At 57.7% G+C, this 21360-nt stretch overlaps 4 protein-coding genes across 4 annotated transcripts; 2 read left to right on the forward strand and 2 right to left on the reverse strand.

Annotated features, from left to right (window-relative positions):
* Positions 1 to 342: 342 nt before the first annotated feature.
* On the forward strand, positions 343 to 2865 carry ENH_00049690 (sulfate transporter, putative; the record flags this gene model as incomplete). The annotated part of the gene is made up of 1 exon (XM_013581193.1): positions 343 to 2865. One exon carries the CDS (start codon positions 343 to 345, stop codon positions 2863 to 2865), a length of 2523 nt encoding a protein of 840 aa, XP_013436647.1.
* A 1148-nt stretch (positions 2866 to 4013) lies between these two features.
* ENH_00049700 (ubiquitin conjugation factor, putative) lies at positions 4014 to 14096 on the reverse strand (the record flags this gene model as incomplete). The annotated part of the gene is made up of 24 exons (XM_013581194.1): positions 4014 to 4128; positions 4478 to 4608; positions 4852 to 4974; positions 5243 to 5331; positions 5581 to 5656; positions 5783 to 6015; positions 6429 to 6569; positions 6846 to 6945; positions 7393 to 7508; positions 7802 to 7926; positions 8148 to 8352; positions 9124 to 9175; positions 9474 to 9641; positions 9851 to 9971; positions 10310 to 10528; positions 10773 to 10860; positions 11104 to 11272; positions 11638 to 11763; positions 12008 to 12150; positions 12361 to 12424; positions 12709 to 12870; positions 13049 to 13175; positions 13387 to 13515; positions 13756 to 14096. 24 exons carry the CDS (start codon positions 14094 to 14096, stop codon positions 4014 to 4016), a joined length of 3363 nt encoding a protein of 1120 aa, XP_013436648.1.
* A 2819-nt stretch (positions 14097 to 16915) lies between these two features.
* Positions 16916 to 17666, forward strand: ENH_00049710 (tim10/DDP zinc finger domain-containing protein, putative; the record flags this gene model as incomplete). Its single annotated transcript, XM_013581195.1, has 3 exons — positions 16916 to 16978; positions 17180 to 17249; positions 17488 to 17666. The coding sequence occupies 3 exons, from the start codon at positions 16916 to 16918 to the stop codon at positions 17664 to 17666; spliced, it is 312 nt and encodes a 103-aa protein (XP_013436649.1).
* A 351-nt stretch (positions 17667 to 18017) lies between these two features.
* Positions 18018 to 21028, reverse strand: ENH_00049720 (hypothetical protein, conserved; the record flags this gene model as incomplete). Its single annotated transcript, XM_013581196.1, has 5 exons — positions 18018 to 18879; positions 18974 to 19155; positions 19349 to 19953; positions 19974 to 20150; positions 20605 to 21028. 5 exons carry the CDS (start codon positions 21026 to 21028, stop codon positions 18018 to 18020), a joined length of 2250 nt encoding a protein of 749 aa, XP_013436650.1.
* Positions 21029 to 21360: the final 332 nt, after the last annotated feature.

Raw genomic sequence — 21360 nt, forward strand, 5'->3', positions numbered from 1 at the left:
TTTCTGTTGTTCTTTAAAATCAATGATATGCCGTAAATTTGCATTTTTTCCCTACGAATGAGCGCTTGGTGGCGCTTCCGGCAGGCCCCTCCACTGCATTCTGCCGGCGGTGACCTCCGGTCGCACGGCGCATTCGACTTCACATTAGCTGAAACAGGACCAAATTGAATTGAAAAATGTCGAAGTTAATTTGACAAAATAATAACAGAGGGAGTTCTGAGTGTTGTCACACTTCTTCGCCGACCCCACGGCGGCGGGCCACCACCACCAAGGCCTATGGAGTGACTTGACGAGCTGTGCAGCTTCCTCTGGCTTTCTCAGCCACCCAAACCCAACAATACGATGACTCCAGAGCATTCAGACTTCGGCTCCTCCTTAGGGGGCCCTTCAGAAGCCCTTAAGAGAAATCCGGGTGGGGCCCCTGAGGATCCGCCTGCGAGTCCGCGCCTCACTGCTGCAGCCCAGGCTGCCAGCTCCCAAGCATCTCATGCTGCCTCATCCCAAAGGCCCGCACAGTGCCACATTGGTCTTCCGAAGCCTTGCCCAACTTCAGCTCTGCCGCAAAGAGCGCGCAGGAGGCCCACATGGGCTCCGCTGCAACGCATCGCTAGGGCTGCCTCACCCCTTGGCCGTCCCCCGCAGGGCCTCCACTGCGTGCAGATATCCCCTTTGCCCAAGAGAAAAGGCCAAGGGCTGCTTCCCAGCCTCTGTCCTGCTGCAGATGCGGCTCGCTGCAGCAGCGCTCACGAAGCTCCTGTGGGTTCTAGCCCCTCCAACTGCAGCGCCGTCCATGCAGGCAAGGAAAACTCCCAAGACACCGCCAACAGCCTTTCTGTCCGTTCGCCGAGCCTTTCAGATGAAGCAGGAGAAGGCAAAGACAGCCGCAACAGGAGGAGTTCCAGCGCTGCGGCTGTTGAAGGCGCAAGGGAGTCTAATGCCCCCTTACCAGCGCAAACAGAAAAGCCCCCTCTAGCGCCCTCCGGCTCAGCAAGCGCATGGGGCAGCTTCCTGCGGCCGCAGTGGATGTACTGCAGCAGCGCAGAGCTGACGGAGCACTGCATGCAGCTGCAGAGCGCACCCGCGCCCGGCGTCCCGGGGGCCCCAGGGGCCCCCCCAGGCGGCGCTGGCGGCAAAGCCTGCGCCCCTTTGCGAGGCCTGGGGGCCTACTGCGAGTCGCTGTACCGCTGGGGCTGGTGCTGCCTGCCGCCCCGCTACAGCCGGGAGTGGCTGTCGTCGGTGGCCCCTGTGTGCGTCTCTGGGCTCTTCCTGCCATTTGCAATGGTGCCCACAGCCATGACTTGCGCGGTGATATCGGGGCTGCCGGTGGCTGCGGCGCTGAACAGCTGCTGGCTGTTGTGTCTGCTGACGGCGCTGATCGGGGGGGCCCCCGGCACAGTGTGCACCATAACGGAGGCCCTGGCCACGGTGCTGGTGTCGACGGTGACTGAAGACTGCAGCGGAGGGCCCTGCATTCAGAGGGGCCGCGAGTTTCTCTTCCCCGCGGGAATTCTCTGCGGGGTGGTGCAGAGTGCCTGCGGGCTGCTGGGGCTGGGAAAGCTGGTGGCTCTGGTGCCTGCGGCCTCGCGCGTGGGCTACGTGGCGGCGGTGGCGGTGATCAACTTGCGGTCGCAGCTGCATGCATTCAAGTACGACCCTGTCTCGTCTACGGGCTACGAGTGGCTGGCGGTGCTGCTGATGGTCCTGCAGGTGTGTCTGGTGATGCATTTGTGGCCTCTCTGCGTCCCCACCTCCCTCAGCAGGCACATGCCCGCCTCCGCTGTGGCTCTGGGCCTCAGTGTCTTCTCAGAGTTCATCTGCGTGCGGCGGCTTTGCCGCATGCGCACCCGTACTGTGGGAGACGTCAGCGCCTTGGCGGGCGGCGGCAACATGCCTTCTTGGTTTTTTCTGTCGCCGTCTTTCGTGCAGCCCAGCCAGCAACTGCTGTCCTTCAAGGGTTTGTACACCCTGCTGGAGGTGGCGCTTACCCTTGTGCTGCTCACTTCCATGTCCACCTTGATGACCCTCGAGAGGCTGCAGGAAGACAGCCGCTGGCGCTACAAGGTAGATGCCCAGCTGGTCGCTGTAGGTCTTTCCAACTCCGTCTCTTGCCTCTTTGGGGGCCTCCCGGGCACCACTGGCATGATGACCTCTTTGCTGGCCAGCCGCATGGGCGCGGCGGGGCGGGAGGGGCCCCTGCTTTCGGCTTTGTTTCTGTGTGTCTTCACTTCTGTTGCTCATCACGTGCTCGACGCTATCCCCCTAGGGGCCCTCAGCGGGGCCATCATCTACACAGCTCTCAGCGCCGTCAGCTGGCGTTCCTTCGTGCCTGTCGTCGCTGCCTGTTTGCCTCGCCGCCTCACCCGAAGGATCAGCTGCATGCGGCTGCGATCCAGCAAAACTGACGCGGCGGTGATGCTCGTGACTTGCGTTTTGGGGCCCTCCTACGACTTGGGAGCGGCGCTGCTCATAGGCATTTTCATCTCGCTGGCCTCCTTCGCCTGGCAAGCTCACCAGTCTTTCAACCTTGACTGCCACCTGGATGAGGAAACGGAAACCAAGTTCTACTTCATTCAGGGGCCTCTGTTCTTCCCTACCCTCAAGCGCCTGCAGAGCCTCATTGACGCCAGCGTCGCACCGAAGCGTTCCGTCGTGCTGCTGCATACAGCAGCAGCAGCAGCGCCGAGCCCCAGCGCCCCCGTGCTCCTCGCTCTGGGCAAGGTGCTAGACAAGCACCAAAAAGAAGGCAAACAGATCGCCCTCTACGGCGTCGACTTCAAAGGCGCAGCCATTGCCCTGCATGCGGGCAGAGCCCTTGAGGCGCACAAAATCGCCGTTCGGAGAGCCATGGGGCTGGCACAGGCTTAGTCGCCTTTGCTGATCCCGGGTGCTCCCCATCTTGCCCATCAAGCGCGGCTACAGCTGTCTTGAGCCAGCTACCCACTCCATACGTCTTGGCTGCAGCCAACGGGAGGAAGCAGCTGCCACACAGCTGCCCCGTCGGGCTCCTTCTTTTCTGCACTTGCCTGCTTCGTTCGTGTTGTCTCAAGGTACCTACAGTCTGCCCTGTAGGCAACCTGCCAATGCGTCATTCCTATCTAATGCTAGCTCTGGCATCACGTGCTTCTAGCCCTGCGCAAGCTGCTACCGCTATTCAGTATCCAGCAAAATGCGCATCTGCGGGTTTCCAGGGTTGCCTCTGTTGCTGAATTAGATAGGCTTGAAGCGAGGGGCTTTTCTGACTGTGGCTTTCCCTCGCCCTCTCCCTATGGTCTGCCTGTAGCTCCACAATGGCGCATGCATTCCAGCAAACTCTCCGCACTTTGGCACTTTGGTCTGGTTCTAGGTTGCAGTCCTGTGACGGGAATCTCGCTGCTGGTGAGCTAGCCAGGCAGCTAGCTAGCTTGCGAGCCAGATGAATAGCTACAGCAGCAAAGCCAAAATCGGCTGTGTGAACCCAGCCTTGCCTAGTCGGCAGCTCACTGCAGATCCGAAGAACTGTCTGGGGCGCTGGCCATATACTCTCAAGCAGTTAGCTACCTGCCTAGCTAAGTACGTTTTGGCCCGCCGCAACCGGCGCGTTCTATGCAACATTCCGCATACGCTGCATGCACGAAAGCAGCCATCTCAAAGATGCGCGGCCAGGCAGCACACACCTTGCTGCTACTGCTGCTGCCCCGCTGCCGGCGCATTGCCTTCTGCAATGCCCAACCCTCCTTTCACTGGTGGTGGTGCTGCTGCTGCTGCCGATGCTACAGTCATCTCCTTAATTTGTTGCAGCTAGCCCGCAGAGACTGCGCAGCCCCGCTAGCCTCGTCAGTGAGACTGGCGGAGCCTTTGAGTGCCCATGCAGCAAATGAAGATGCATAGCGCAAGCTGAAGTTGCGGAGCTCTTCCGTTTCAGTGAGTGCAGATAACTTGTTCCCTCCCGTGGTAGACTTGTGGGCTGGTGGCTAACTAGCCACGCCGTGCCTAGCTAGCTAGCAAAGAGACTCGCCGGCGAGCTCGCTGCGTAGCTAGTTGCCAGGACTTTTGGTAGTCGCAGCCATCTGCCGCTTCGCCTCTGTGAACGCCTCTATGGCCTTCTTGAGCTCCGGCTGCGGCACCAGCTGCTCGCGGGTCAGAGGGGCCCTGAATGCAGCAAAAAGAGGCATTCGGCAAAGAAGTGTCTAGCTTCAACGCAGCCTCCCATCTGGCTTCCTGACAGGCAACCTGTGGCTCGCCAGTCTGCTCTGCGCTATCACGCAAAAAGGCATGCAGGGCCTGACACGCGCAGGCCCCAGAAACAACAAGCCACAGAAGTAAATGCATCCACAGACGCCTACAGACGCACGGCTGCATCCCCTGCATGCACGCAGCCTGCATGCGTAGGCGCACGTAGTCGCGCGTTTAGCTCCGAGAGCACACGCATGTATGCACGCATGCATGCAAGAAGCATGCATGCGCTGGTGTCCTCCGCAGGGACCGTAGCTCCACACACCTGTTGAAAGGATCGGAGGGCTCCGACATGAGGTGCCTCTCGATGTTGCGCCTGTCAACGATGACTTTGCTTGAGGGCAGCAGCACAGGGTCTGTCATCAAGTCTGCCATAATGGGGTCTAGGAATTCGGGCTGCACGCAGACGCACAGAGGACCAGTATTTCCTGCTGCTGCGCCTGTTGCAGCAGCAGCAGCAGCAGCAACAGCAAAAGAAAGCAACAAGGTCCGGAGATACAAAGGTATCTCGAGAGCTGCCGCCGTGTCATTCGCAATCGCTGTTGTTGTTGCCAGCAACAGCGCTGCCGCGGGAGCAGCAGTTGCAGCTGCAGCAGCAGTAACGGCGATAGCAGCAACGGCAATTCCAGCAGCAGGTACCGGCACGTCGTCGAGGTCTATATCCTTTCCTGCCTGCTCCATGTCGGCCAGCCGCTTCACCAAAGAATGAAACTCCTCCAGAAGGACAGAAGACATCAGACCCTCGCGGCGCGCAATGCGGCACTGCAGCAGAGGCAACAGTTGCAAAAGGGGCAGCAACAGATACAGCAGAGGCAGAAGCAGCAGATGCAGCAGTGGCAGCAACAAGGGATGCTGCAGCATCGCTTCAGCCCAGGTTACCAGATCGGCAGACGGGAGAACGGCACACCCGCCAGCAACAGAGAAACGGTGCAAGGACATCTGCCAGCTTCTGGGTTACTTTCGGAACGCTGCTGTTGCTGCTGACATCTTTTCTGCTGCTGCTCCTGCTGCTGCTTCTGCTGATGCTTACTGCTTTGGAAATATTCGCCTGTTTGTAGTATCGCCCATCCCTCAAGATCTCGGCAATTATGACTTCCCCATTCGTCTTGTCAGCCTGAACTGCAGCAGCGCAGCAGCAACAATTGCAGCAGCGACGCTCATATAAGCAGAAGCAGCAGCAACAACAAAGCAGCAGCAGGGAGGCCTTTAATCCTAGCGCTGCAGTGGGCGCAAGCAGCCACTGCCTCATCTGTATTCTGAGCCCCAGCCCCTGCGCCCAAATCCTAGAGCAGAAACCCCATTTCTTAGCTCCAAAACCCAAACCCCAATTCACAGCTCTCGACCCTAAGCCCTCAGCCGCCTGCGCACGTAGGTATACATAAGCCTCCAAAACAGTAGACAGCCAATCCTTGGGTCTGAAGCTGTAGGTCTCCATGGAGTTGACCTGAGAGCCACACGCCGCCGGTGGCACTGGGGTGTAGGATCTTTTGGCGTAGGCTTTGCGGATCTATATCGCCAGTCAAATGACTAGGTAGCTGGCTAGCTAGCCACGGGATGGGGAGCAGCGCACCTTAAGCTGGAGGCATCTGGGCCCGACCAAGTGGTCTAGGCAGCAGTCCAGGGTGGTGACAGCCTGAGGCAAGACGCTGCTGCTGCTGCTGATGACAGCCCCGCAGTGTCTCGACAGCAACGTGAACAGGCCGCACGCGCTCTGGCCAAGAGAGCACAAGTCCCGCGCAGTGGTCTGCAGCCGCGCCCAGGGCTCTCTCTCCAGCGGCGACTGCCCCTCTAGAGATCCTGCCACTGCAGCCACAGGAAAGGGCGGAACCGGAGGCACAGCAAAAGCAGGCAGAGATGATAGGAGATGCCGAGCCAAAATTGCAAGCGCTTTCGCACGCTTCCCTGTTGGTGCTGCTGCTTCAATACGACGCAACCCTGAAGCACTATCAAGTGCAGGCACTGAAAGCTAGTAAAGGGGGAAATTGAAAGGGGAAGGGCCAAACAGACACGATAGGCTGCAGCAGCTAGCAGGCGGCTCGCTGCTGCTGCGGGTCCCCAAACGGCCGCTGTTATCTCTGCAGCTCCGCAGGCATCCATCTACCTTTCTGGCAGGAAACTGTCACTTTGTGCTGCTGTTGCTGTGAGGCTTGCTTGGCCTGCGTCATTTGCTGCATCACTGGCCTATACCTTAGCTCTGCCCTGCTCGCCGGCCCTACCTTCGTCACCGTCGGACTCTTCCTCTTCCCCGCCAGCAGCAGGGGCCCCCTGCGTCGCCCCAGCAGCTGCAGCAGCAGCGCCCGCAGCGCCAGCGCGGGCTCCAGTCTGGCCGGGCAGTGGGGCCTGGTCGTTATCTCGGCCTGCGCATGCACCACTGGGGTGTACGTACACCTCAGGACGGCGCAGGTATGACCGCGCACACGCAGCTGCTCAGCACTTGCCAAGTGAAGAAGGGGGTACAGAACCCCAAGGATGTCAGTCGGGAGGAGGCTGTTAACGAAAAGGCGAAAGGCTCGTGGCCCCTTTAAGCGCATTTTGCCCGAACAGGAGAGAAGCACAGCAGCAAAAGATATATGTCGGACAGGAAAAGAACAAAAAAGAAAGAAAAACAAGCAAGTATAAAACAGGGCACACACCTTCCAGCTGCCTGCGTCGTATCTCCACAAGAGCCTCCATCGCCTGGTCCACTAGGGCTGCGACGTCATTCAGCAGCAAGTGAATCAAGTGCAAGAACTTCTGAAGGCAGCAGCAACAGCAGCAGCAGCAGCCACAGCACTCACGTCCGACAGCTGCAGCCTCTGCGTCATGCACAGCAATTGCATGCACGGACGCTAACCCTGCTGAGGCTGCTCTTGCCACTGCTACGGCTGCTGCTGTTGCTGCTGCTGCTGCTGCTACGCGTCACTCGGAGGCATGTACGCGCTACAGACACAAAAGAAAAATATGGGGAGTAAGCGGCAGCTGGAGAAACAGAAAGCAGAGGAAGCGGAGAAAAGGCAAATATAGGCAGGGAGGCTGTGCATGCGAAGACAGCAGGGAGGCGTGAAAGATAAGAGCCAAGGCAACAGAGACAAAAGAAGACGAACTGAACACTGAACGGCCTACGCACGAAGCGAGGCGCAAGAAACGCCACAGCAGCAGTAGCAGCAGCAGCAGCAGAAAAGACACAAGACATCTGCGCACTTCGGGGTGAGCCTCAGCGAGGCCCTTCATGTTCGTCTTGTAGTCTTCGTTAGCTAGCAGGCGGCGCAGCATGTCCACAATAGGAATTCTGAAGTTAATTCTGTCGTAGTAAGAGCCTAAAGTGGCAGCAGCGCAGCAGGCAGAAAGAGGCCAGTCTGGTGTCTGTGCGGAGAGCTATCAAAGGGCCCCTTTAGGGGCCCCAAGGGCCCCATGAGGCCCCCAGAGAGCGGGCAAAGGATGCACAAGGGGCATCGAAGGGGCTCTGGCCTCCAGGATAAAGAGACAGAGCCGGCAGGAAACAGACGAAGAGAGCTCATCAGAGAGCGTCAGAGCTTTTAGACTTTGTGCTGGCAGACTGCATCAAATCCGCGGCGCCGTGAGCAGCAGCGCTGGTGGAGCCACAGCGGACCTCTTTCTGAGTCTATGAAGACCTCAAACAACGCAGGCAGCAGAAAGCGCTTCGCCACCGAAAGCGACTCCAGCCGAGAGCGAAAGTCCTCTAGCAGAAACAGTCGGTGCAAGGTGCGGCAGGCCCTGCGGCCGCACACCCCAGCAGTAGCAGCAACAGCAGTAGCAGCAGCAGCAGGAGCAAAAGCAGCTGGTGAGGAAGAAGCAAGGGGGGCGGACACCCCTGAACGCGAGCAGGGAGAGCAGCAGGCCGGAGGCAGCAGCGCGCAGCTGCAGGGGAAGGAACAGAAAAGCAACGGAAGCGGAGGGCCCCCAGGGGTCCCCTGGAGAAGCAGCAGCTGCCGCACCCGTCGCAGCGTGTATGCACACTGCGGAAGAATCCAGGAGAGCCCATGACAGCAATGCAGGTGGCAGCAACGAGCTCGGCGTCCATGCTGCTGCAGGGCGAGACTTCGCCGCCCTGTGCTCCCCGCAGGCTGGAGTAGACGGCCTGCAGCTCCGCCATGTGCCGCATTGAGAGAAAGAGGTCTTCTATGATGCCGCTGGGGAGCACTGCAGAGCCACAGGAAGCCAACAGCGCAGCGCACACAGCCAACACACACGCCCGTCGGCCTCGGCCCCCGCTGCTGCAGCTCACGCGCTGGCTTTCTGCAGCCGCCGCAGCATTCGTCCTTTCCCAGCTGTTGTGTGCCCCCTGGGGCTGGAAAAGGCCCCAGCAAACTACTGGGCTGGTCGAGCCGCGATATATGCGCAAACTTGTGTGTCCGCGTCACGTTATAAATGCATATATGGACGAACGCTGCATGTGCATATGTGCACTCTCGTATACTCATCGCACACAAGTATACGCATGCGTACATGTGACTATCTGTCCATACATATGCATATAAGTAATACGCATTTTATTACCCGCGCATGCACATGTAGATGCATATATGTCTTATCCGTGCATGCACACACATATATATATATAAGTGCACATGTGCATTTAACCTGTGAATGCACACATACATTACTGAATTTGATCAATACGTCAACATAGTCCATGCATGCATATATACGTAAAAGTACGTCAGCGCGGCCTGTGCATGCCCGCACACCGCTCTGGCGTGCATGCATATATACATATACGCATATTATTCATACTAGATAGATAGAACAGCCTGGACCTTCTCACGCAGGCTTGCCAACAGATATGTGCACGTATGCACGACTTTGTATGAGCGTATCTGCTGTGGGCGACTAGCTGTATCTGCAGCTATGCCTTTAGTGCCTACGTGCCTCTGTCCCCCTCTGTCTCAGCTGACTGCAGTGACGGCTTACGTGCAAATTGAGGGGGAGGCTGCGAGGGGTTTTCTGCGCCGCCGGGGGGGAGCTGCGGGAACAGCCGCATCTGCAGACGGCGGTGGCTGCAGTGCAGCAGCAGGGACAGCCAGAAGGCAAGCAGCAGCAAAAAGGGAAAGACGAGAAAACGAGAGGCAAGCGGAGACGGAGAAAGAGTTAAGGGAGGAGAGAAAAATAAAGGCCCCAGGAAAAAAGAAGAGAAAAATAGAGGTTTCAAGAAAGAAAGGGCAACAGAAGCGCGGAGGCAGACAGGGAAAGCAAAGGGGTTCCAAGGAATAAGTGCGGCAATGGGCAAAGAAGCAGCAAAGACCCAATAACGCCAATAATACCTGAGTCAGCAGCGCCGCATAGCGCCACTTCTGGCTCGTCAACAGAGCAACAGCTTTGGGGTCCTCTTTGCCGTCTGGGGCGTAGGTGTACATACACCCCAGCAGCCACGAACAGAAAAGGTGTGCGAAGTGCCAGTACAAGCTGCACAGGCGAGGGTGCAGCAGGATCTGCAGCAGCAGCAGCAGCAGAAGCCGGCAAAAAAGATGCAGAACGCAGCAGCAGCCAGCGGCGGGACGGCCGCCGCCGGCCGCAGGGCCAGCAAACGCATTCATCCAGGAGACAAAAGGAAAAACAAAGACAGAGGGAGGCAGAAAAAAGTGGCCACCAAAGACACAAGCTGCAAACACAGCAACGGAAGACAAAGCCCAGTGCCCACCACACGCCAGCCAAGGACTTCTGCTATAATGTGTTTCGCCTCCGTTGAATTCTGCTGCATGCCCTCGTCGTGCCGCCGCTGAAAGTGGTCCATCCAACGCATGCACTCGTTCGCGCAGGGACTGCGGCCGCAAACACATGTGCAGACCGTTGAACTGCTGCTGCTGCTGCTGTTGCTGCTGGCACTCCTGCTCATGCTGGCACTGTTGCTGCTGTGACACGAGGTCGGAGCAGCTACAGAGAGCTACCACAAATGCAGAGCTAAACAGGACAGCAACAGCAAATTGAGAGTCAGGGGAAGCAGCAGCGCCACGCGGCACAAGCAATAGCAGCAAACAAGGTTGCAGCAGTAGCGGCGACGGCATCAGCGATTGTAGGCACGACGGCAGCAGCAAAACCAACAGCAGCAAGCCCGGCAGCACCAGAAGAATTAGAAGCACCAGGAGGCAGCCCAGCTTACTTAAAGCAAAGCCTAACAGCCCTGATTGTGAGCCAGAAGACCTCGGCGGTGAACTTCGAATTAGCATCGTCAGCAGCAATTGTCTGGTAGAAAGCCTTAGCTGCCGCTACTGCCTCGCCCTCCCCCAGAAGCGCCTCGCGGCGCAGCGGCCCCGCCACCGCCAGCCGTAGGGCGTCGCTGGAGGGGCCGCAGGTGACGTAGAAGGGCGACAGCTCGCAGCTGCAGGCAGCAGCAGCGCGCGGCGCGCAGCCGCAGCAATCCAGGCACGCTGAGGCCGGGCAGAAGGCGCAAAGAAGCAGCAACAGCAGCAGCAACAGCGGCAGCAGCAACAACAACAACAGCGGCAGCAGCAACAGCAGCAACAGCAGCGGCAGCAACTGCAGCTGCTGCGACACCAAGTGGAGCTTTCTTGGTTGCGCTTGGGCGGCTCAAGAGGCTTTTGAGGCTTCCGTAGCAGACATACATCTTCTCGTATTTTATTGGGTCGACGAGCAGCAGCAGCGCGTGGAAGACATTTATGCAGAATCCAAACGTATTTTGGCCTTGCGCCTCTGTAAGGGCAGCGACAGCAACGATAGCAGCAACAGCAGCAGCAGCAGACCATGAAGCACACGAGTGTCGCCGAGGGCCATGCAGCTCACACAAACAAAGCAACACCCACACAGCCGGCGGAGCTTCAGGGGGAAAAGGCAGCAGCAGCACAAGGAGCTTAGAACAGCAGCCTTCGCAGCAGCACTGGGCGTGCAGCGGCAGCAGCACAAGAGCGCAAGACAGCAGCAGCAGCCGCTGCATACTTATGAGGAAAGAATGGAGGGGGTCTGCTGACTCCGGAGTCTGCTGTTGCAGCAGCATGTGAGCGTGAGCTGCCTTGGCCCGGCCCTCATTGGAAGTCAAGACAGCAGCAAACCACAGCAGCACACGCTGCCTCTCTGCCTTCCCTGCGCGGCAGAGATTCTTCAGAATCTGCGGCAGCAGCAGCAGCAACAAAGCGAATGAAGCGACAGCGTAAGGAGCCAGAAACAGACACGCAAGCAGCAGCACCCCACTAAGCTACTGCAGCAGCCTCTAACGGGGACCCTTGCAACAGCAAAGCAGCACACAAAGCGCAGCACCCGAGTCGCTTGTTTGCATATGGTGCAGCAAAAACTAAAGAAGCAGCACAGCAATGACGGCAAGGCACAGCAAGGCTTGCTAGTCTACGCAGGGGCGGCAACTGCCGCGTTAATGCCAGCCGCGGTGCCAGAACTGGCCCCCCTAGCAGCAGCAGCAGCAGCTTCAGAGTATATCACAACACAGAAGACGGCAGCAGCAGCAGCAGCAGCCGCCACCTGGTTGTCAATGTCCATGAGATTCTGTATGTCGTGTCTCATGCCCTGAATTGTGTTCTGCAGGTACGTCGGTGCCAAGGCGGCGCTGCCCGCAAACGCACGTTGCACGCTGCTCTGCTGGCCTTTCTGAGCACAAACCCTAAACCCCAAACCCTAAACCCTAAGCCCTGCAGCCTGAGCCGTCACTTCTGGGACCGTCGGCTGAATTCTCCACGCGCGCATGCTCTGAAACTCAGCTCGAAGTCCCTATGGCGTCACTCACTTCACGTCCAGAGTCCTCCACCCATCGTCAATCGTAAACCCTAAACCCTAAACCCTAAACCCTAAAGCCCTCACTGTGCAGCCCCCAAACCCCACGGGCAAGTCTTACGGGCAGGACTGGCCCGTCTAGAGGGGTGAAGGAGAGCAGCCTGCCCAGCAGCGAATTCTCCTGCAAGAAGAAGCCGGGCTGAGAGGCCGGCAGTGGGGGCAAAAAGGGCGGAGAGAAGCAAGGCCGGTTGGCAATGACTGCAGCTGCAGCAGCAAGACAACGCGAAGCAAAAGAGAGAGGTAAGTGCAACGGCAGCAGCAGCACAGCCACGCAGCAGCAACGGCGGCAGCAGCAACAGTGACAGCGGTAGCAGCAGCAGCAACTTGGCCAGATGTTGCGGTGACCTAAAGCAGTAGCAGCACCCTCAGCAAGGAAAATCGGCAGCAGCAGCAGCAGTAGCAGTATTGCTGTACCGATTGGTTTAAATGAGGAAAGAAAGCGGATGGCTCCGACAGCGGGCGCTTTGTAGTCTCCTACCTAAGAAGCAAACAGCAGCAGCAGGCAATAGCCCCATCCCATCACCGCACTTCTGGCTGCAGTTGCTGCAGCCGCACGGTTCGTGCTGTTGCTGGAGCAGCCACAGCAGCAGCAGCGACAGCAACAGCAGCTGCAGCATTCCCTGCTCTGCCTCAGGTGCCTCTTTCCCTTGTCCGGACTGCAGCTCTGCCTTCTCCTGCCACAAGCATTAACAGCCGCGCGGCTTCCGCTGTTGCTACTGCAGCAGCAGCAGCAGCAGCAGCAGGTATTTCTGTCTCCCTCACCGCCCGGCCGGTGAGCGCAGCAAAAAAGCCGTCCACGGCGGGGCCAAAAGCAGCAGCAAGAGCCTCTTCTGCTGTTGGCGTGTCCTGCAGCCCTGCAATGAGTTTGTTCATGAACACTGTGGAGGCGCCGCCCTCTAAGAACTCCCTGAACTGTACAGACACCTGAACGCAGCAGCAGCAACAGCAGCAGCAGCAGCAGCTTGTCCAGCGAGGCTAAAAACTACGGCTACACAAGGGAAGCTGACAGTGCCGTCCGGAATAAGCTTGCAGCCGCGACAGCAGCAGCAGCAACAGCAGCAGTGGCAACAGCAGCAGCTGCAACAGCAGGGCATCTTCTCACTGCAGCCACTGGCGGTGGCTCTTCCAGTTCGAAAAGCTCCAAGCACGTAAGCAGCAAAACGGCGTTGCTGACAAGCTGCTCCTGAACTGCTGCTGTTGCTGCGACCCGCCTGTCGGCTGGCAAATACCTGCAGCAGCAGCAACAACAGCAGCAGCAGCAGCAACAGGATATGGCTGGGCAAAGACGGAGCAGCAGCAAACCCAAGAGCATCGACGCCGCCAGCAGAGAGTCCACCAGCAGCCAAGGTCGCGCTCATCTACCATTGGGAGCAGCAGCAAAGACAGCAGCAGCAGCAGCAGCAGCAGCAAGAACAGCAGCAGCAGCAGCAGCAGACGTACTTGGTGTAAGTATCGTCTGAAAGCCTGTGGAAAGCCTCTGCATTTGCTCTGAAGACATTTTGACTTTTGCTGCGCCACAGAAGCTGCGTCTGTTCTATGAGGATCTCCTGGACCACGTCGACGCGCAGCCTGCGCCGCCGCAAACCCACACCCTAAACCCTAAACCCTAAACCCTAAACCCTAAACCCTAAACCCCAAACCCAAGTTCCCGGCTCAGCGCGAAGAGCGGGTGCTCGACCTGCAGGCAGCCGTCGGAGCTTTTTGAAAGGGTGCGGCAGCAAAAGCTGCGCTGCTGCTGCTGCTGCAGAGAGTAACTGCGCTGCACATGCTGCTGCTGCTGCTGCTGCTGCTGCCGCCGCGTCCGCGCACCTCGGGGCCAGGCCCTCCCTAACGCACTCCTCCGCCAGCTTGGGGAGGTACAGACAGTTGGGGAAGACGCCGCCGTCGGCGCGCACCCGCAGCGACGCCTGCAGAAAGCGGTCTTCCTTGATCTCGCGCTGCTCCTCTGGACTCATAGCTGGCCGGGTCCCGGCGGCTGCTGCTGCTGCTGGTGCTGCTGTTGCGGCTGCTGCTGCCGCAGGCGCTTTGGGAGCTTCTTCTGCACGGGAAGGAACCGTTGCTGCTGCTGTAGGCTCCCCAGGGGGAGCTGCAGACGCACCAGAACCGGCATCGGGGGGGGACACAGCCCCCGTGGCTTGGGGCGATTCCATGCCCGCCAGGCGCCCCTATCTGGAGGCTGAGGGCCTTAAAGACTATGTGCGCTTTGGAGAAGCCGAAATCTGCTGTTGCTGCCGCTTGGTCTGCTGCACGGCTGCCGCAGCTCCTGCCTGCTCTCGGTAAACCGGGCAGAGAACGAGGCTGCTGGACAGTCTAGCGTGACCACTGGTCCGACCAAGCGCCAGGTTTAAGCGTCCATGAAGTCTCCTAGTTGAGATATAAGGGGAACTAGCCCTCTGGGCTATGTATAGCTCAGCTGGTCTGGCTGCTCCGTGTTTGACCGCCTGCTGCTGCTGCCAAATAACCGGAAGATGTGGAAGCCATTGGCCTCTTTTTGGAGGACGTTTTGGTCCAAGTAACTCAAATGATAAGGGAAAGTGGCACGTAGAACCGTAAGAAATATGCCGCGGATGCTGTCGCCCGCAGCTCCCTAGGCCGCTCTACCGCGACCAGCGCATGCGACTGAAGAGCACAAGCAGTGTTTTTTCTTTGTTTTTCACACATCGTTTTGATTTTTCAGGAGTTTTCGATAATTAGTGCAGTTATTTCGGCGCCAATGTTACAGGTATGTGGGGTTGGGATGCAGGTTCACGGCGGGTGTTGTCGGTAGCCTTACAACACAGTAGAGGAGGTCGGTTGCGTTGCTGCTTCGAGAAATATGAAACTTTCCCCCCGTAAACCAGCTCAGTTCGCTTCAAAGGCATAAAGACATGCACTTGGTGGCGAGAGATGAGGCAGTCCCCGGTTCTAGGCGCCGGGGGACCTCTCTCTGTTACACGGAGCTTGTAGGTCACCACCTAGAGGCAACGTAAACTGCAGCGCCGCACGAGTTGATGCACTACTCTGTGTTATTTCCTTACAAAGTCAATTGCCAGAGGGGCTCTGGCCAGCCTGTGGAGCAGAACCGCCTCCTAAGGCTTGCCAGAGCTGTTGTGGGGCAATTGTTTAGGAACAGCTTTGCGACGCTACAGGCAAAGCAGCACTCCAGAGAACTACGAGAAACCCTTACTTAAGAAGACTTAGCCTTTCGGTGCACTCACTCTGCCTTGGAAGGCGCTTCCCTCCAGCAGGCGCCATGCAGCCGCCTCAAACTCAACTATACCTGCTTTACGGACTATCAAATAATGCTCTAAAATTAAATACGCAAATGACTAAAACGAAAATTTGAGCCTTGCGGAGAAAAAAAAGTTGCGCTTCCGCAGGTTTCACATGCTGGCTGCACTTGGAGGTGGAACGACAATTGAACATAAGGCTTTTGAATACGGCTTTTGAACGAAGACCGAAGTAATAAAGAGTAAACATCGAAAGTCCTGCGCAATTAGCGTGCGAGGTATAGCCTAAGAAAACTGCAAAGGCCAGCACTGCTGCACAGAGAGTCCACCGCTATTTTTTGAGTCGCCTTCTCCCCGGAGCAGTGTCCAAATTTTTCTCATCTCCAATTGGTTTCATTCAACGCCAGGCTTTCTGTAAGCTTTGAGATTGCGCTTGGGGAGTCTTGATCATCATTCATAGGCGTTACGAACTCATTTCAATGCTAAAAACAAAGCGCTAGTCCAGCCCTCTTGTTGCTGGGGCCAGCTACACATGCAGGTATTAAATCTGGTTATTGTGAAAACTGCAAATTGTGGAGGAAATCCCTTGACGGGGCTGCTCGAACGGGAAATTCGGACTTCAAGAGTGAAGTCAAGCTTGCAGACGGGCTCCCCATGGTTCATAGAGTTATGGCCAAGCACGTAGAAAGCGGAATAAGAACAGCATCTGGAAAGATAATAATAATAATAATAATATTAATGGTGATAATAGTGGTGATAGTAATGAAGCATTTCAGTTGTCCTGAACGGAGTCTGTTTGCACTCCAAAATTGCACCTGGGCTACAGCGAACACCAGAAAATGGCCTGTTCTAGCACGCACAGTAGCAGCGCCAGCAGCAGCAGCAGCAGCAGTAGCAGTAGCTCGGAGTTAAGGTCCTTCAAGCCCACAAGACACAGCGTCACGGCGCTCCCCCCCATAGGCTGTAAGAAACGCAGACGGAGAGGGCAAACGCCTCTACAAAAACATGAGGTGGCCCTCAAATTGCAGATAATAATATACGGGAGAAGCCTGATTGGCAGCGATGGCTCTACGGGGCCCCCTAGTTGCGAAGGGCGCTGCGGGGAAACAGCTGGTATCAGATATTTTGTGCTCCCTTTCAAGCTCAGGCGAGTCTGCTGCTTCCTCTGTAGTAGCATTTAACGTGCAACGTAAGCTTTTGCTGCAGCTTTGGCATGAGAGCCGCGCCCCACATTGTAGTAGCTTAGAATATGCAGCTGCTACAGAGGCGGTTACTGACTCTCTTCCTGGGTCAAGCTACGAAGAGAGCACACATCTCACTACAAATGCAGCTTTTATAATTCAAAAATCAATTATTTCACTGCAAGGGAAACCCCAAAAGGTTATGCAAGCTTAGTGTCCCACGCAGCTCTACCCTCGAAGTCCTTCCCAGCCCCAAACAGTAGTACCGTTTCTCCTGATCACTGCGTAGACCCAAATCACAGCAGCAGCCGCTGATGGCCTCAATTTGGCTGCACTCTGCATTAATTTGAATTTCTGACGCGGGTGAAGATCTTCCTTCTTAAACTCCACGCGCGCTGTGGAGCCGGGCGCTGCAGCGGCCGTCAGTCTTCACGTAGGCAGCGGCACTCGAAGATTGTATCGGCATTAACGAGGGAACTCACGGGGTCGTAGCCCTATTTAGTGGGCGGCGTGAGGTTTCTAGGTGCAGCAGCAGCTGCAGCAGCAGCAGATTGGACCTCCGAGCCGGCGCTTCGAGCCATGACGGACGACGAGCAGCAGCAGCAGCAGCAGCTTGCAGCCCTGCAGCTGGGGCTGCAGCAGGTACCTCAGCTCGCTGTTGCTGCTTCCCCTTGCTTCTGCGAGCCTCCTGCGCAGCTGTTGCAGCGGCTGAAGCCGCATCTGCTACTGCAGCAGCTGCGCCTTGTGCTGCTGCTGGCACTGTCCTAGTTCGTGGCACAGAGCCCTGAAAGTTTGTGCCCATGCACGCAGACAGTTCTGCTGCTGCTCACTTTGTCCCTGCAGGCGCTGGAGGCCCAGAGCATGCTGGCTTCCTTAACTTCGCGGTGCTTCACGAAGTGCGTAGACAAGCCCGGTGAGCGTGGCAGCCGAGGTGTATGTACACTTCAGCAGCTCTTTGGCATCACCACAGCCGTGCTGCTGCACATTGCCTTGAGGCCCTCACACACGAATCCTGGGGCCCTCTCGCTCCCGATTTCACACTTCAGATTATTGAATATCATACTATTATTTGTTTAGATATATTACAGTTATTTGGATGGTATTCCTCGTTAATTGACGTGCTAAATGCCGCGCTGCTGCTGCGCCTGCAGGCCGGTCGCTGTCCAGCAGTCAGCAGCAGTGCATCTGGCAGTGCGCCCAGAGGTGGAATGAAGTGCAGCACTTTGTGGGGATGCGCAGCAGAGCTCTTTTGCAGCAGCAGGGAGCTGGGGGCATCTTGGGCGCTGCGGGCAGCGGAGGGAACCTTTCAGGCGACAGCCTGCTGAGTTAAATTTGGCAGCAGCAGCTTCAGCAGCAGCAGCAGCAGCTTAGTGGCTAGCCGCTGCAAGGTGTGCGCGTGCGTGCGGCTTCCTGATCTGCTTCATCTGGGGCTTAGAAGCCTAGAGCCGGCTCTGTGCTCATTCGTAGACAACTTGCGCGCGGTGTACGTACACTGCGAGGTTTTCTTAGAGGAAACTTTGCTGCTGCTCAGAGCCGTCAGCAGGGTCGCTGCTGCTGCTGTTTGCAGCAGCGCAGCTGCACAGCCCCTGGGGTATCCCACAGGCTTGCAGCGCCTCTTGCAGATCCAGAGGACTTAGCCAGAAAGCAGAATCGCCTTTGCTGCGCCAAAAGCCTCAGCCTTTCACAAGAGTTCATCGTCGAGCAGCAGCGGCTCCTCCGCAGGCAGTGGGGCCCCGCTGCAATCGCCCACTTTTTTTTGCCCCTCCGAATAGCAAGGGGGGCGCTGGGCAGGCGCGGCTTGCGGCAAAAGGCTATGGGTTTGCTGCTCACGTACAGCAGCACAGGATGTGGGCCCGGAGGGCCCCTGGGGCCCCGGGGGTCCCTGGGGCCTCGGGGATCCCTGGGGCCCCGGGGGCCCCAGAGGCTGTTGGGGCCCCTGGGGCCGCTGGTCCTCTGAAGGGGGACTGCTGGAGGACTGCGCTGCGCCTGGACGCGTCCGCAGTTCGCATGTTTCGCTGGCTGTTGCCAAGCTGAACTTGTTGCTGCCGCTGCTGTCTTCTAGTTTTGCTGTTTTGCTGCTGCTGCTGCTGTCTGAAGCGACGCTGCAGCAGTCGTCTGAAGAGTCGCTTTCGTCTATCTGCACTTGTAACCGCGTGACGAGTTCCTCCTTATTAGCCGTTGCTGCTGCATCTGCTGCTTCGTCTTCTGCTGCTGCAAATTCTGCTGCCGCCATCTCTGCTGCTGCAGCAGCAGCGGGACAAATGCGCGCGAGAGCCGTTTCGGCTGCAGCGTCCACAAGTAGACAGACTGTCAGCAAGAACGCAGCAGGCCTCGCAGCTAAGTCTTTGAGTTGCTGCTGGGCCTCCTCTGGAGTTCCTGAAGTTGCCGGGCTGAGGGGCACGAGCTCTTCCAGCTGCTGCTGCTGCTGCAGCTGGTGCAGCGCCTTCCGGGCCTCCTCGCAGCTGCTGTAGGTGGACACCAATGCGAAGGCAGCACTAGATCGCAGCCGTAACGGGAAGGCAAGGCTGCAGCCCTTGAGAGGCCTGAGGCAGCAGCGCCGCAGCACAGCTAAAGCCAGGGCTATTTGCCTCACTTTCGTTGTGGGGGAGCCTGCAGCAAACGAGGCCCCACACTTACCCAGTGCTGCTCCTTGAAATGCCCCAAAGGGCCCCACGCAGTGGGGAGACCACAAGTTCGAGGTCACTTATCTTTAGGGCGTAGGTACACTTGAACTCCCATGCCAGGCTGTCTTCTCTGCAGCTGCACCGCCGCCTGGGCGCCTTGCAGCGAGAGCAAAGAGCTGCTGCTGCTGCTGCTGCCTCAACAGCAGCGGCAGTACGCGGCAGCACCAGCTGCAGTACGTACACCCGGCCTTGCAGCGCCTGCAGGGCTGGTGAAACGCACAGAGGGCGCAAGAAGCAGTTTATGCAACGCAGGCAAAGTCCAGCAGCACCTGAGGAGGGCAGCTGCGAGCTGCAGCAGCAGCAGAAAGCGCACAAGCTGCAAACGCACCTTACCTGGGTTGTTGCTGCAAGCATCAGCTTGCTGCTGCGTGCAGCAGTTGCTGCTGCGACCTGCTGCCGCTGGAGAAGTCACGAGAAAAGCTTTCTTGAGGCCGCGTTGTTTGCCTTTCTCAAGTCCAGCAAAGGCAGAGCCGGGAGACTGAAGAGATGCTGCTTGAAAGGCCCCGACGGAAATAAGCCGGTCGATACCGCAGTCGCTGCTGTCGCTGCTGCTGCTGCTGCTCTTGCTGCGAGCCCAGCTAGCTATCCAGGGGGACTCTCGCAAGCCTTGCGCACTTGCTTCCTGGGAGAGCTTTGGCTGCTTTTCTTGGTGACCCTCTGAAAGATGGGCAAAATAAGCCGCTGCGTCTTGAGGAGTTGCGAAGTTTGCGTCCCACACCAAATGCTCTGACAGGCTTTCGCCTTTCGATGGATCCACGGCAGCTGCTACTGCTGGCGCTGTTGCTACAGCGGGTGCTGCTGCTGCACTAGGGTGCAGCAGCTCAATTTGGGCCTCGCGTGTCACCCTGATGTGCTGCATGGGGGGCGGAAGCGAGCCTGAGGGCCAGCAGACAGCACAAGTTGCCGTGAGGAAGCCATGGCAGTGGGGGGCTTCTTAAGAAACTCTTAAGCACCAGTAACGGGAGAGGCTAAGGGCCTAGAGGCGCGGATGTACAAACCCTTGTAGGTGAGTTTGGGGAAAGAAACCCCCTGCTGCAGCTCGAGTTGGTGCTTGCGCGCCACCCCTGCGCACGTGAACTGCGTGAGAATGCCCCGAGCCTCTCGGTCTGCTGCGCAGCGCTGCAGCGTCTCTGTAGCAGAGCAGCAGAGGCAGGCTGCGCTGCAGCAGCGAAGTGAGACGCGCAGCAAACTGTGCTGCAGCAGCAGGGGGTGAGGCAGGCAGTGCTAAAGGCGCAGCAGCACTAACTAATTCTCAAAAGCAGTGCTACGGGGAGAAACGACCAACAAAAGAAGCAGCAGCACAGATGTCACAAAGACCCATACAACACTTAATCCTTTAGAATACCTCAGAAGCAAAACAGCATGCGGCACTTGCCTTCATTGAAGACGACGTCGCAGGAAAGGGAAGCAGCGCCTTGCTTGTCAACTGTCTGTACACCTGAACCCCTCGAAAACAGATGACCAAACACCCCTCCTGCTGCGCTTCTTGACATGAGCCTAAGCCAGTTCATTTTCAAAAAGAATAACTCAGCGCTGCCGGTGCTACTGTGCTGCTGCCTAGCTACAAACTGATGCTGTGAGCACGCGCACAGGGACCTATGCTCATGGGAATTCGGATGCCGCCTTGGGAGCCCTGCCCCTCTTCTGCCAAGAGTTCTTTGTAGTGCCAGGGGTCTACTTGCTCGTGGCTGCAGATGTTCAGAAACAGTTTCGTTCCCCCTTTAACCCGCGTCTTGATTACGAACTGGGGCTTGGGCCGTATCCAGGCCCGAGCTCCCCCTGGCTGCTTGAGGTAATCTAATCCAACGCCAGGCAATCCTGCCGTCAGGCTAGCAGTGGTATTCAGCAGCTCATCTTCCTGGCGGGTCCCAAGAGCACCCAGAGCTCCCCCTCCCCTGTTCCCCAGCATGCCGGGACCCTCAGGGACCCCAGAAGCTCCTGGAGGAACCCCTAGGGGCCCCTCCGACTGGAGAACAAGGTCGCGGGCGCTAAGTGCAGACTCCCACATTGTTGCCTTGAGGTACTTTAGGTCTAAGTACGGCGATTCAGTGACCTAGGGCCTCATATAAACTGCGGCTGACTACTTGTGCGTGTTTCTAGGTCTGTCCCAGCTAGCAGCTACATCTAAGTATAGTTCGAGCTAACGCCGCCGCTGCCCCGCTCGCAGCTGCAGAGCGGAGCTGCTTCAGCAGCACTGATTCTTGCCGCAGCACCACTGAAGGCGGGGCACTCCAGGGGGAAGGAACAGCCAGGCCTACACGTTTCGCGGCAAATTAAGTGGGACTTAAAATGAATGGGCAGATGCCTAAACGGGCAGTGAAGTAGTGCCAAGCGGCTCAA

This window comes from Eimeria necatrix, genomic scaffold (assembly GCF_000499385.1).
Source record: "Eimeria necatrix Houghton genomic scaffold, Enh_scaff38, whole genome shotgun sequence".
Taxonomy (NCBI): domain Eukaryota; phylum Apicomplexa; class Conoidasida; order Eucoccidiorida; family Eimeriidae; genus Eimeria; species Eimeria necatrix.